Source organism: Zingiber officinale, chromosome 4B, assembly GCF_018446385.1.
Source record: "Zingiber officinale cultivar Zhangliang chromosome 4B, Zo_v1.1, whole genome shotgun sequence".
Lineage (NCBI taxonomy): Eukaryota > Viridiplantae > Streptophyta > Magnoliopsida > Zingiberales > Zingiberaceae > Zingiber > Zingiber officinale.
The window spans coordinates 32,572,051-32,585,820 of record NC_055993.1 but is presented as its reverse complement, the minus strand read 5'-3'; the positions used below and the strand labels follow the sequence as shown (position 1 = coordinate 32,585,820).

The 13,770-nt window shown below is 35.9% G+C and overlaps 1 protein-coding gene across 3 annotated transcripts in view; it reads left to right on the top strand.

The window, feature by feature from the left end:
• The window catches only part of LOC121974929, a 113,571-nt gene that overhangs the window by 77,093 nt on the left and 22,708 nt on the right, over nucleotides 1-13,770 (top strand). For 2 of the 3 annotated variants that reach the window (XM_042526217.1, XM_042526216.1), the window contains exons 25-28: nucleotides 8,886-8,960; nucleotides 10,824-10,874; nucleotides 10,945-11,091; nucleotides 11,182-11,312. In XM_042526217.1, the coding sequence (XP_042382151.1) occupies nucleotides 8,886-8,960; nucleotides 10,824-10,874; nucleotides 10,945-11,091; nucleotides 11,182-11,312 (404 nt within the window). The remainder of the gene's footprint in view (nucleotides 1-8,885; nucleotides 8,961-10,823; nucleotides 10,875-10,944; nucleotides 11,092-11,181; nucleotides 11,313-13,770) is intronic. The other variant, XR_006110154.1, reaches the window with a different exon arrangement.

Sequence of the window (13,770 nt, the reverse complement as noted above, 5' to 3'; positions counted from 1 at the left end):
CATGACAAGGTCCAAGACTAAGAGAATGAAGCAATGGAAGGCTTAATAATGGGGCTCAAGGAAAAGGAGGATCAATGCACAATGGAGGCAACAACTAAATGGATCACATTCCTTCAATTTGAAATTGAAATTGAACCAACATGAGGATCATTTTCGTATGCATTTTTTGGGGGGTTTTTCTAAAGTGATTTTTGATGTCCTTTGTGGGTTTTTAATGCATTTTTGGAGAGTTCCTAAGCTAGTATTAAAATACCATGCATGCATGGTTGCATTAAGCTAGTATTAGGGATTAGTGGTTGCATTAGTGGGTAATAAATACCATGCATGCAAGCATGATATTTATTGCATAATTAGTGCATAGTGGATCTTAGGGGATGTTAAATAGGAGAACTCTTGTATAGAAAATTATGTGAGTTTGAATGAAAATTTGAGTTTCTCTTTCGTGAGAGCTTCCTTCTAGTTCTTAGGCAAAGAACTAATTCTGATCTTATCAAGGCAACTTGTGGCGATTAAACCCCATGACTTATCACTCACCTTCTCATCTTGCTTGAGTGTGGCGTCAATACCCTTCCCCAAGCTGAATTTCAAGGCGATCCATTTACAAAGTTCTTTATCATTTGGTATCATAGCCTTGGCTCCTTGATTTTCAGGTTTGTGTCTTGTTTTCATCTTTGTTCTTGTCCCTCTTTGTTGATCTCTCCGTCCCTATCTGTCGCAAATTTTTGTTCACTATTTGGGTCCTCAACTCAAAAAAAAAAAAAGGCAGGAAAATTCGGAAAAAAAAAATGTGAATTGAAAGGACTCAATATTCTTTCTTTGTGAAATCTGAATTCAAAGATATTCCTTTCATTGCTCTTGATCGTTGCTGAATTTCTCGTTTTATTCATTTATTTCTTTTGTTCTACTTATATTTCTCTTGTTGGTTTCTTGTTCACTTGATTGTCTACTTGCTGTCTTGAGAAAGACATTCCTTAAGAGCTTATAAAGGAAGCTGAGTGGATAAATTTGAGTGCAACCACATGAGTAGAGTGGTGAGGTCCATCTACCATTTCTTTTGTAATTTTCCTTGTCATATTCTTTTGTTGCAAGCATGAGTGGGGAAAGATCACCTTATTCCCCTAGGTGAGATCTTAATAGGCTTCAAATGGAGACACTTACTCAACAATTTGAGAGAATGCTTCAAAGACAACTTGAAGAATTACACGAAAGGATGGACCGACTTGAAGGAGAAAAAGTTTTCAACTGCGGGGGCAATTCTAATCATGAAGAATCTCGTCAAAGTGACCCATTCTATGATTCACCAAGAGAAAGAAGGAGGCATGAAGGGGGAAGAAGACGTGAAAGAGGAGGTAAAGACCATAGACGAGAAGATGATCTAGGAGGTGTGAAAGTCCAGATACTTTCCTTTCAAGGGAGGAATGACCCCGAAACATATCTTGAGTAGGAGATGATAATAGAGCAAATCTTCTCATGCCACAATTACAATGATGCAAAGAAAGTAAAGGTGGTTGCCCTTGAGTTCACCGATTATGCCTTAATTTGGTGGGATCAATTGCAAAAGGAGAGAAGAAGGTATGGAGAGCCTCCTATCAACACTTGGGACGAAATGAAGACTTTGATGAGAAGGAGATTTGTGCCTTCCCACTACCACAAGGAATTGCACAATAAATTGCAAAGACTCACCCAAGGGAGTAGGAGTGCGGATGATTACTACAAGGAGATGGAGGTGGCTTTGATTAGGGCCAATATTGTGGAGGATAGGGAAGCTACCATGGTTCGGTTTCTCCATGGCCTAAACCGAGATATTGGAGACATTGTGGAGTTACAACATTATGTGGAGCTTAACGACTTAGTGCATCAAGCAATGAAAATAAAGCAACAATTAAAGAGAAAGGACGTTATGAAGAAATCATCTTCTCCAAACTACTCTTTAAGTTGGAAGGACAAGCCAAAGAAGGAGGGTTCTTCTTCAAATTCTAAGGAGGCAACAAGCACTAAGAAGCCTATTCCTACTAACCTGTTCTTCCACTTCTAAGAGTAGGGATATCAAGTGTTTTAGGTGTTTGGGAACATATCATATTGCATCCGAATGCCCGAATAAGAAGACTATGGTGGTGAGGGTTAATGGGAGTATCTTTAGTGAAGAAATTTCTTCTCATTCCTCTTCCTCAAGCACCGAGGAAAATGATGGAGCAGCCTATGCGTAAGATGGAGATCTCTTGGTGGTTAGGAGATTATTGGGAAGCCAAGCCAAGGAGCATGAGGAGGACCAAAGAGAAAATATTTTTCATGTCCGCTGCCTTATTCAATGTAAGACATGCTCTATGATCATTAATGGTGGAAGTTGTACCAATGTGGCAAGCACTAGGTTGGTCACCAAACTCAACCTCAAGACTACATCACATGCAAGACCATATAAACTCCAATGGCTAAGTAATAGTGATGAATTGGTAGCGAACCAACAAATGTTGATTAATTTCTTCATTGGCAAATATGAAGATCAAGTTCTATGTGATATTGTGCCTATGGAGGCAAGCCACATTCTTCTTGGAAGACTTTGGCAGTTTGATAGGCGAGCTCACCATGATGGATTCTCCAATAAGTTCTCTTTTGTCCACAATTCTCGCAAAGTCACACTTGTACCGTTATCACCTAGGGAGGTTTGTGAGGATCAAATAAAAATGAGAGAGAAAAGAGAAAAAGAAGAGCGAGAGCTTAAGAAAAAGAAAGAGTGTGTGAAAAAGAAAATGCTTGATTTTGAGGACAAAATTCGAAAGAAAAGAGGGAATGAGGAAATGAAAGAGAGAAAAATAGAAAATTTGTTTACAAGAGGAAGTGAGGTGAAGAAAGCTTATTTGACAAGGCAGCCTATATTTCTTCTTTTGTGCAAGGAAACTTGCTTGGAATATAATATTAACTCCTTGCCTAGTGATGTTGTTATTTTGCAAGATTTTGAGGATGTGTTTCCCAAGGAAGTACCTCACGGTTTGCCACCAGTGAGGGGGATTGAACACCAAATAGACCTTATTCCTAGCGCTTCTCTGCCCAATAGGCCAGCTTAAAGGAGCAACCCTCAAGAAACAAAGGAGATACAAAATCAAGTGGAGGAGTTATTGCAAAAAGGATGGGTTAGAGAAAGTTTAGTCCTTGTGCTGTACCCATAATTTTGGTGCCTAAAAAGGATGGATCATGGAGGATGTGCACTGACTGTAGAGCAATCAACAACATCACAATTCGATATAAACATCCACCGAATTGTCACGATAATAATTGCCATCGACCTTCCACCATGTGAAGCCCGACTTCGATGGAAATCATGACATTGTCATTTTTTTTTGACTCGACGTAGCACTGTTCACAACAATATTTTTGTCGGCGAGTGACACTATCGCTAATAGCATTCCTCTTTCGAGATGTTGTCCCCGGCAAGCAATGATCTCCCGGCATAGGGGTAAGCTTCATGAATTTTTAGAACAATGCTTGATACCATTGTTGATAGTTCTAAAGCATGAAAAATACATAAATACAAAAACTATAAAACTCACAGTGATCTCCGTAGATCTTGATCTTCACTTTCGCACCCATTCTTGCTTTACCTGATTTTTCCAAATCATTTGAAATTGAATGTGATGCATCTCATGTGGGTATTGGGGTGTTTACTTCAAGATGGTCATCCCATTGCATATTTTAGTAAGAAATTAAGTGGCGCCACCCTCAATTATTCCACTTATGATATAGAATTGTATGCACTTGTTAGAGCATTGCAAACATGACAGCATTATCTTTTGCCTAAAGAATTTGTCATTCATAGTGATCATGAATCTTTGAAGTATTTGAAAGGGCAAGGGAAGCTCAACAAAAGGCATGCCAAATGGGTCGAATTTCTTGAACAATTTCCTTATGTGATTAAGCATAAGCAAGGAATGGTAAATGTTGTAGCAGATGCACTTTCAAGAAGGTATAACTTGTTAGCTACACTTGAAACTAAATTGCTTGGCTTTGAACATATTAAGGAATTGTATGTACATGATAATGAGTTTTCCCAATTATATGCTGCGTGTGAAAAAAAATCACAAAATGGATTTGTTAGGCATGACAACTACTTGTTTAAGAATAACAGACTTTGTGTGCCTAGAGGATCCATGTGTAAATTGCTAGTTAGGGAAGCACATGAGGGGGGTTTAATGGGACATTTGATGTTGATCAAAGAAAGGTCATTTTTGGCCACACTTTATCGACATGTATGTAAAATTTGTCAAGAGGTGCCGGTTTGTGTTGAAAAGCAAAATCTAAATTCTGGTGCTTACACGCCTTTGCCTATTCCTAATTTTCCTTGGGAAGCTATTAGCATGGATTTTGTTGTTGGGCTACCCATTACTCAAAAAGGTAAGGATTCCATTTTTGTTGTAGTTGATAGATTCTCCAAGATGGCACACTTCATACCTTGCACAAAGACCATGGATGCTTCATATGTGGCTGATCTTTGTTTTAAAGAGGTGGTAAGACTTCATGGTATGCCTAGGAGCATTGTTTCAGATCGTGACACTAAATTTTTAAGCCATTTTGGAGGACCTTATGGAATAAGCTGGGAACAAAGCTTCTTTTCTCCACCACATGCCACCCACAAACTGACGGCCAGACTGAGGTGGTAAATAGGACACTTTCTACTCTTCTTAGAGCAATTATTAAGAAGAACATTAAGTCTTGGGAAGAATGTTTACCTCATGTTGAATTTGCTTATAATAGGGCGATCCATTCTACTACTCAATTTTCTCCTTTTGAGATTGTTTATGGGTTCAATCCACTAACACCTCTTGATTTGCTTCCTTTACCTAACACTTCTTCTTTAGTTCACAAGGATGACAAAACAAAGGCAGAATATGTGAAGAAGCTTCATGAGCAAGTTAAAGCTCAAATTGAGAAGAAAATGGAGCAATATGCAAATCGAGCCAATAAAGCGAGAAAAAGAGTTCTCCTTGAACCCGGTGATTGGGTGTGGGTTCATATGAGGAAGGAACAGTTTCCTACCCAAAGGAAATCAAAGCTTCAACCAAGAGGAGATGGGTCATTCCAAGTGTTGGAAAGAATTAATGACAATGCTTACAAAATTGATTTGCTCGGTGAGTATGGTGTTAGTGCAACATTTAATGTGGCTGATTTGAGTACTTTTGATTTAGGTGATGAAGACCTAAATTCGAGGATGAATTCATCTAAAGGAGGGAATGATGTGAGCGAAGAAGAGGCATTGAAGGGAATTGGGGGACCCATGACAAGGTCCAAGACTAAGAGAATGAAGCAAGCTTTGGAAGGCTTAATAATGGGGCTCAAGGAAAAGGAGGATCAATGCACAATGGAGGCAACAACTAAATGGATCACATTCCTTCAATTTGAAATTGAAATTGAACCAACATGAGGATCATTTTTGTATGCATTTGGGGGGGGGGGGGGGGGGTTTCTAAAGTGATTTTTGATATCCTTTGTGGGGTTTTAATGCATTTTTGGAGAGTTCCTAAGCTAGTATTAAAATACCATGCATGCATGGTTGCATTAAGCTATTATTAGGGATTAGTGGTTGCATTAGTGGATAATAAATACCATGCATGCAAGCATGATATTTATTGCATAATTAGTGCATAGTGGATCTTAGGGGATGTTAAATAGGAGAACTTTTGCATGGCAAATTATGTGAGTTTGAACGAAAATTTGAGTTTCTCTTTCGTGAGAGCTTCCTTCTAGTTCTTAGGCAAAGAACTAATTCTGATCTTATCAAGGCAACTTGTGGCGATCAAACCCTATGACTTATCACTCACTTTCTCATCTTGCTTGAGTGTGGCGTCAATACCCTTCCCCAAGTTGAATTTCAAGGCGATCTATTTATAAGGTTCTTTATCATATCAGTACAGAGACCTCTTCAGCTAGAAATTCAGGGATTTAATCTCGAGATGTATGCTAGGGGCCATACTCCTAACTTAACCACTCTGACAGTATAACCTACCTTGAGGGACAAAATTCTGATAGGACAAGCTACTGATGAGCAACTACAAAGGTGGAGACAGAAGGATGAGTCTAAGGGATTGGGTTTATATTCGGTCGAAGATGGTACCGTCAAATATCGGGGTCAACTTTGGGTTCCGGTGTTGACTCGCTTAGGGTCGAGATTTTGACAGAAGCCCATAATACTCCATATTCTGTACATCCAGGGAATACGAAGATGTACAAGAATCTGTAGTTACTTTATTGGTGCTCAGGTTTGAAATGTGACATCGCGCGTTTTGTCTCTGATTGCCTAACTTGTCAATAGGTCAAAGCAGAACATCAGAGGCCAGCAGGGATGCTTAAGCCACTTCCAATTCCGGAGTGGAAATGGGAGAACGTCACCATGGATTTTGTAGTGGACTTGCCAAAGACGGTGAAAGGCTTTAATGCCATTTGGGTAATAGTTGATCGTCTCACTAAGTCGGCGCACTTCCTAACAGTGAAGACGACCTTCTCCGTGACTCAGTATGCAGAGTTGTACATTCGGAAAATAGTCAGATTGCATAGGATTCTCGTTTCCATAGTATCAGACAGAGATCCAAGGTTCACCTCGACTTTCTGGAAAGGTTTGCATTTGGCTTTGGGAACTAACTATTATTTAGTACAACATTTCATCCTCAGACAGATTGTCAGTCAGAAAGGGTGATACAAATTTTGGAAGACTTACTGCGAGCGTCTGTGATACTAATCTGTGTTTTGACCTTTTGTTATCTTAGCATATCTTCATTGGTTTTGAATTCTTCTTTCTCTTCTTCTTTGGCTTAGTCTTTACTTGAGGACGCCTATATTTATACTAGTCTTTTTCATCAAGCAAAACATATTATATAAAAAGGATAGTCCAGTGCACGATGCTCCCGCTAATGCAAGGTCTGGGAAGGGTCGGACTACATTGGGTCTATTGTACGTAATCTTATATTGCTTTGCAAGAGGCTGTTTTCGTGACTCGAACTTATGACCACCAGTTCACATGACATTTACCGTTGCGCTAAGGCTCCCTTTCAAGCAAAACATATTATATGCATTTTAAATTTAAATATACCTTTTGATGTCATAGTTGAGATACTTAAAGAGGTATCTTGTTGATCAAATGTTGATTTGTTTTCCTCCAATCATTGACAATTTGAAATAAGATGATTCTTCTTCTACGTCGTGTTGTTGTAGAGCTTGTGGAAGTGATTTTGCTACATGAGCCACTTGTGTTTGTTTACTCTGCTTTTGATATCCCTGTACTGAGAAGTTAATTGCAGATTCTGATGTTGTTATGTTAGTGAGATCATAGCTTCTTTGCATTCTGATATTCTCCTATTTTGTGCAGTGACTGAGGCAAAACATTTATTAACAAATCTATTATCTTATTACTTTTGATTTGCCTTAGATTTGTGCATTTGTTCTTCTGACTTCTTTCTTGATTATTGGGGTTCAAATTGATTCATCATAACTATCTAACAATCAAAGTCTTACTTGAATGTAGCATTTCATCGGTGACTTTCAATAAGCAATTTTTTTTTCATCAAAGGCTGGAGGAATATCAATTCTGTAGCTGAGCTATAGTTCCATTTTTAAAAGAATTTAAAATTTTGTTTTGTCAGTTGTTGGGATCACAGGGCATCTTAGATCTATAAATTTAAATACCCTTTTTCTACTCTTGGCGAAAATTGGTTACCAGTTCAAATGTCAAAAATAATGTAGCAGAAAGATATAAGATAAACACAATGCTAAGATAGATATTTTATGTGGTTCGGATCCTAGGCTCTTACTCCATAGTCTATGACTTGTTAGTCGAGCCACTCCTCAAAACTATTAATTGAAATGATTTTTTCTTTCTAAAGGTGGAGAAACCTCATAAAGCATTAGTTATTTTTTACAGGGTAGAATGACATACAAGAGAGAAACTACCAAAATGAAATCAGATTATCTGATATAACTCTTCATTGGATAGATTATAGCACTTCAGAACACTAGAACCATAACAATAGTCACATAAATTAGTAGTAGGCGGACCAGATGCCTTTTGCTCATAGTGGCTTTGCTCTTTATTTATAGAGTGAGTCTATGGATAATATGCTAGTGTAAAATACACGACTGTCTTTTGGCACCTGAGAGTCCCATAATACCCATGACACTTAACTTCAATAAACATCAAACCCTTGTCTTCTCTTCCTTGTCTTGTACTTTCTCCTTTTTGAAGAGTAAGGAGCTATGTGGTCTAGTGAAGATTTTGAAAGTAATAAATAAGAGTATACAGAGAAGAATAACAGATCTTTTCAGGAAGTGTTAGCTTCTGATTTTTTACTTTGGCAATAGTATGGAAAAGAATATTATGTTGAAATTTGGAGAGAAGAGGCATTGGATCCAAGGAGGCCTATGCTATCACCTCAAATGCAGTCTCCACCCAAGGGCATTAGAAAAAAGATAACCTTAAAAAGTGAAGACTTAATTTTGACAGTATTGGTTCCAAGTTAAAAGTGATGAAATTGTACTACTCTGAATAAAAAAGAACAATATCAGGTATATGTAATGCATATATGACTCTTACATAGCAAATGCAGCAAAATAATGTCCCATGTAGAACTGAACATATACATTATAACAATCACAATTAAAAGGCTAACACACATAAAAGAAAAGGTTATGCTTTGCATGGTTTATCAGTGTAAAAAAAAAATTAATGCTTATATTTTTATGGGAACAGAGGATGATACATAGAAGTAGTTCCCATCAGAGTCAGAATTCAAAATACTGAAACTGTTTCTGTTACTTCTTTACTAATTTGTTTATATTCTTTTTTATGCTTCTTCACAATGGTTCCTGAAATGTTACCTGATAATATGTATTTCTTTTTCCTGCAGAGAAACAACCTTCCAGCTGTAAGACAGTATTTAGAGACTTTTGCAATACAAATTTATTTAAAATTTCCATCTTTGGTGAGTGTTTCAAGTCTCAATAAGGAAATTATGCTAGGGGAAATTATGATTATGTGGTTTATCACATATACGAAGAATACCTCGCTTGTTTATCTATTACAAGTTTCAAAAGTTCCTAAACCAAAAAGAAAATGTTTCAAATGTCCTAATTAGTTATAGGGGTGTAGGCTGTGAGCACATATATCAAAAGTTTGACATCATAAAATGAAGATTTGGATTGAATAGTCTGACCAGTAGAAGAAAATTACAATCTCATTTTAGTCTGTTATTAGAATGGTTTGATTTCTAGTCCTTTAATCATAGTTACCGTAGCCAAATATTTAAAGAAACTCTCCTTAATTTATCCCTTTTAAAACCAAAAAATTTCTAATTGAATCTCAACAATCATTAATTGAAAATGAGTACATTGATAATTGATTTTCATTAAGAAATGCTCAACATGTTATGAATACTTTTATCTTGACAAGTGATCCTATCCTTGAGACACAAGAAGCTCTAAGCAAATAATAACTTTATGTTACCCAATCAGTGAGTACCCAACATTACCTAAACATATAACTACTAGAGTTCTTACTACATTTAGTGATCCATCCCAAGATTGGTCATTCTTAAATTGTACAACTAGAGAAAATTGTGGTTGCACATATTGAGGAAAAATTTCGAGAGACACGTTCAACATGGTATGACATAAGCGACCATAAAATGCCTTGGGTAGGCAATGTGAGAGAGACCAAAGAAGACTTATTAGCAATGATACAAGGTAAAATAGGAGGCAATTGGTGGGATGAAGATTTGGTTATTATTGTTGTTGTTTTTATGGTTATCTTTCTATAACTTATTTAGCCGATCGCCTTTAATGGGATAAAGACTTAGTTGTCATCGTTGATGTTCTATAACTTATTTGTAAATTTTGATAAATTAATGAGTCAATATATAATTCATTAATATTAGTCATTTTGAATTTAATTTGCTTTTTTATTGAATTTTAATATCAATGGCCTTGGCCTTTGCCTAAGTGCCCACCAACCTCGTAGGTAGTAGGTAGTAGGTAGTGGGTTGATTGCCTTATATTAGCTTTGGATGTGATTTCCTAGGAGTCCAAGGAGCAAAATTATGGTATCATTTAATTTTTTTTTATAATGGTAGGGTCATAAAGTGTATATGTAAAAATACCTTGATGCCTAAAAAACTCATTTTCCCCGAAATATACTAATGCCTCCTCTGAATTAGAATATTCTAGTCATTTTCTGTTAAAAAAGAACTCTCATTAAGTATAAAATTATCATTTTATTGAGAAAACACCTTAATATCCATTTAAATTCAAAATATTTATTTTTATTGATTTTGGTCTTAAAAATTTAATGATACTTTTGTTTGTCTAAGATACTTAAGTGTCAAACCTCAAAGAAAACTATAAAGAAGGGTTTAATGCCATATGGATCGGGGTCTCTTGGGTATGTAACAAAAAGGAGGGGGACTTGTTCTAAAGAAACAAACTGTGGTGCATGATTTGAGTAAAACAAAAACAAAACCTATGTGCATCCTTTGGGCAATTTGCCCAATATCTATAGTGTTTCTGTATCAATTTCTTTTCCTTTTTAAATTGAGGAACACATTTCTGGAATCGAATGTTGTAGCATATAGAGTTACTTGAAGTTGCAATATCTGGATTCTGTTATCATTGCACAAAGAAGTTTCGCTTTTCTTCCTAATCTTCAATTTTCTTAGTTGACAAGGCTGCATGTATAGATGTTTGCATTTATTAAAGGGGAAAATGCTATATGTCTCTTTTTTTCCTTTTGCAAGTTGTAACTGTAGCTGGAACTTAAATGCATTTGGTAATATATGTCATAATTGTTTCAGGCCGAAGAGCAATTAATTCCTATTTTTCACAACTATAACATGCGGCCACAGGTAATTTAGTGCTACTGATTTAAAAATCTCATCTCAATTCTGATCAACTAAGGATGACTGCTTCGTCTAGGCACTTTCTTCATATGTATTTATAGCAGCTAATGTGATACGTCATGAAAGTGACCTTGTTGCCCAAAGAATACATTTAAATGAATTATTTCCTCCAATAATTCCATTATTAACCTCACATCATCACAGTCTACGTGGTTTTACTCAGGTACTGTATTTGCTTCATTCAAGTTGTGAAATTTTCTAGCATTTGTAATCATATTAGATTCTCTTGGATTCTCATCCTTTGATGTTTCAGCTACTTGTTTATCATGTTTTATGCAAATTGTGGCCGATTATGATAAATAATGGTTCAGAAGTTGCATCGCTAGCGGAGAAGTGTTTTGGCGATTTGAGATTACATTTGGCAAAAAATACAGACTGTGTCAAGTATGATTTTTATCTATTTTTCTAGCTGATTTTATTTTGTTATCAAATTTTTTTCCTAACCATTTATTAATTGAGCATCTAGTTTTCAAGAAAGTTATGGAACTTTTTGGCTTGATCCATACTTGTTTTCCAACTACGTTGGTTTGATGCTAATATTGCTATTTATCTATGCTTGTTTTCCAATTCATCGCCTTCTACATGTTGAAAGCTTATGTTTCCTAAGAACTTGTTCCTGATGCAATTGGCTTGTGATCATGGATGACCATAGTATGAATTGTGCTTTGATGTTTGAGTAATATGTTTTGCTATTGAAACATGTTTCGGAGATTGTTGGGGAGATTATTGGTATAATTAACACCTAAGTCAAGGTTTATCAGGTACTTCAAATGCAAAAGTCCAGTAAGAGAGTGGACAATGAAAGTCCAAACATCTAAAGGTGGATATGATGTTTGGCAGTTGATGAAAAGTCAAGGCAAGTCAATGAGGACCGAATGTTTGATACGTGAAGAAAGGCTGGTATGTCATTGAGGACTAGATACTTGACAGTGGAAGTCCTAAATCAATGGTGATTGAACTTTAGGTAGTTGAAGTCTCGAAAGCATAGAGGCTTCTTGGTTACTGAAATCATAGAGACGAGGAGTCTCTTGGCATAAGAAGTCATAGTAAGCTGAGGTCAATTGAATACTAGACAATGATAAAGTCTTGGTAAGTTGAGATCGATTTGTAACAAGTAGACAAGGAAGGCCCAAAGATATGGAGTCTTTTGGCTCGACATAGATTCAGGGTTGGAATCACAGTAGTAGTCAACTGATGAAAATAATCCAATCGATTGAGTCGATTGATGAATCTGAAACCATAAAGTTATGATATGGTTGAATTCGTCTATACAACAGTCTATTGGCGGAAATGATTTATAGGGTTTCTAACTGGACTTGTGAATCTAAAACCATGAAATTATAATTTGGACAGGGTTTGAGTAGTTAACTCAAATAGAACACAAAACAACTAGAATGTTTTTGTTTAGGTTTTGTTTGCCTATTAACAAGACCATAGTTGTCAAAAGCGCAAGACGTAAAATAACGCTCAAGGGTCTTGGGGCTTAAAGCGCAAAGTGCAAGACGAAACGCAGACTTTATGGAAAAAAGCGTAATAAACAAAAGGACTATTATATTTATTAAAAGTCTTTGAAAATGTCTTTAAAAATCCAAATAACCATAAACAAAATGTTCTTTAATAAAGCTGTAGATTATTCAAAAAACTAAAAATAAATCAAAAGTCTTTGAAAATGTGATAGATGAAATATCAAATAATCATCTTCTTCATCTTCATTGTTCAAATCTACGTCATCATCTCCCTCGCTTGATGAAGATTGTTTTCTTTTTGCGGATGCAAATGATGATGCTTCTTTTGAAGAAGACGCATTTCGAGATTGAAAGCCATATGCACTTCCACCAATCCCAGATGCTCGTGCTACATCACTTCAACACAAATCTTCAATCATTATCATTGTCTTTACCACTGTCAATTTTCCCAACAACCATTCATTACTATCATCTGTCTCTGACAATGTAATAGGATCAATCTTATCTTGCATGTCATATCTTCTCCTTAAAGCTCTGTTGTACTTGATATATACCAAATCATTCAATTTGAGACAACCTATTTCTTTTCTTAGAATGTATCTACAAAAAAAATTAAAAAGTAAAAGATTAAGTTCATAATATAAATTTTAATATGTATTAAAAAAATTCCAACTTACATGTTAAAAAAAACACTCCAATTACATTCACAGCATGAAGAAGAGCATGTGAGGTTTAAATTCTTCATTGCAAATGATTTTAATTCAGACATTGATGTACCATAAGAAGACCACTAATCAGCTTGAAATACAAAAACATATAAATTATTAAATTAACTTTATTACCATCCAATATTGATATTGCACAATATATTATTTACAAATTTACCTGGTGAATTTAAAGTGCTTTGTCGGATAGCCATTGGCAAATCAAAAAGTCCTACTTTCTTGTATTTTTTCAATTGATTCGTGATCTTATCTTGTAAATCCTCTCCTCTCACCAATCTAGATATGCACTTGTACAAACCCTCCATCACTTCTGTATCATTTTCTATGTCAAAGTTTGTGTAAAAACACTCTGGATTGAAGAAATATCCAGCTGCGTGCAAAGGTTGATGGAGTTGAACATTCCATTTTTAGTCAATGAATTCAAAAATGCTACGATATTTCTTTTCATTATTGTTAAATGATGTAGCGATAGCTTCTTTGGCCTTATCCATTGACTCATAAATATAACCCATAGGCGACCTTTTTTCACTGTTTACCAGTCGTAATACATTCACCAATGAGCAACTTTTAATGCAAAAATCGTAGTTTTCCAAAAAGAAGGCATCAATTTCATTTCTGCTACATGGTTTCCTACATCCTCTTTAGAAAATC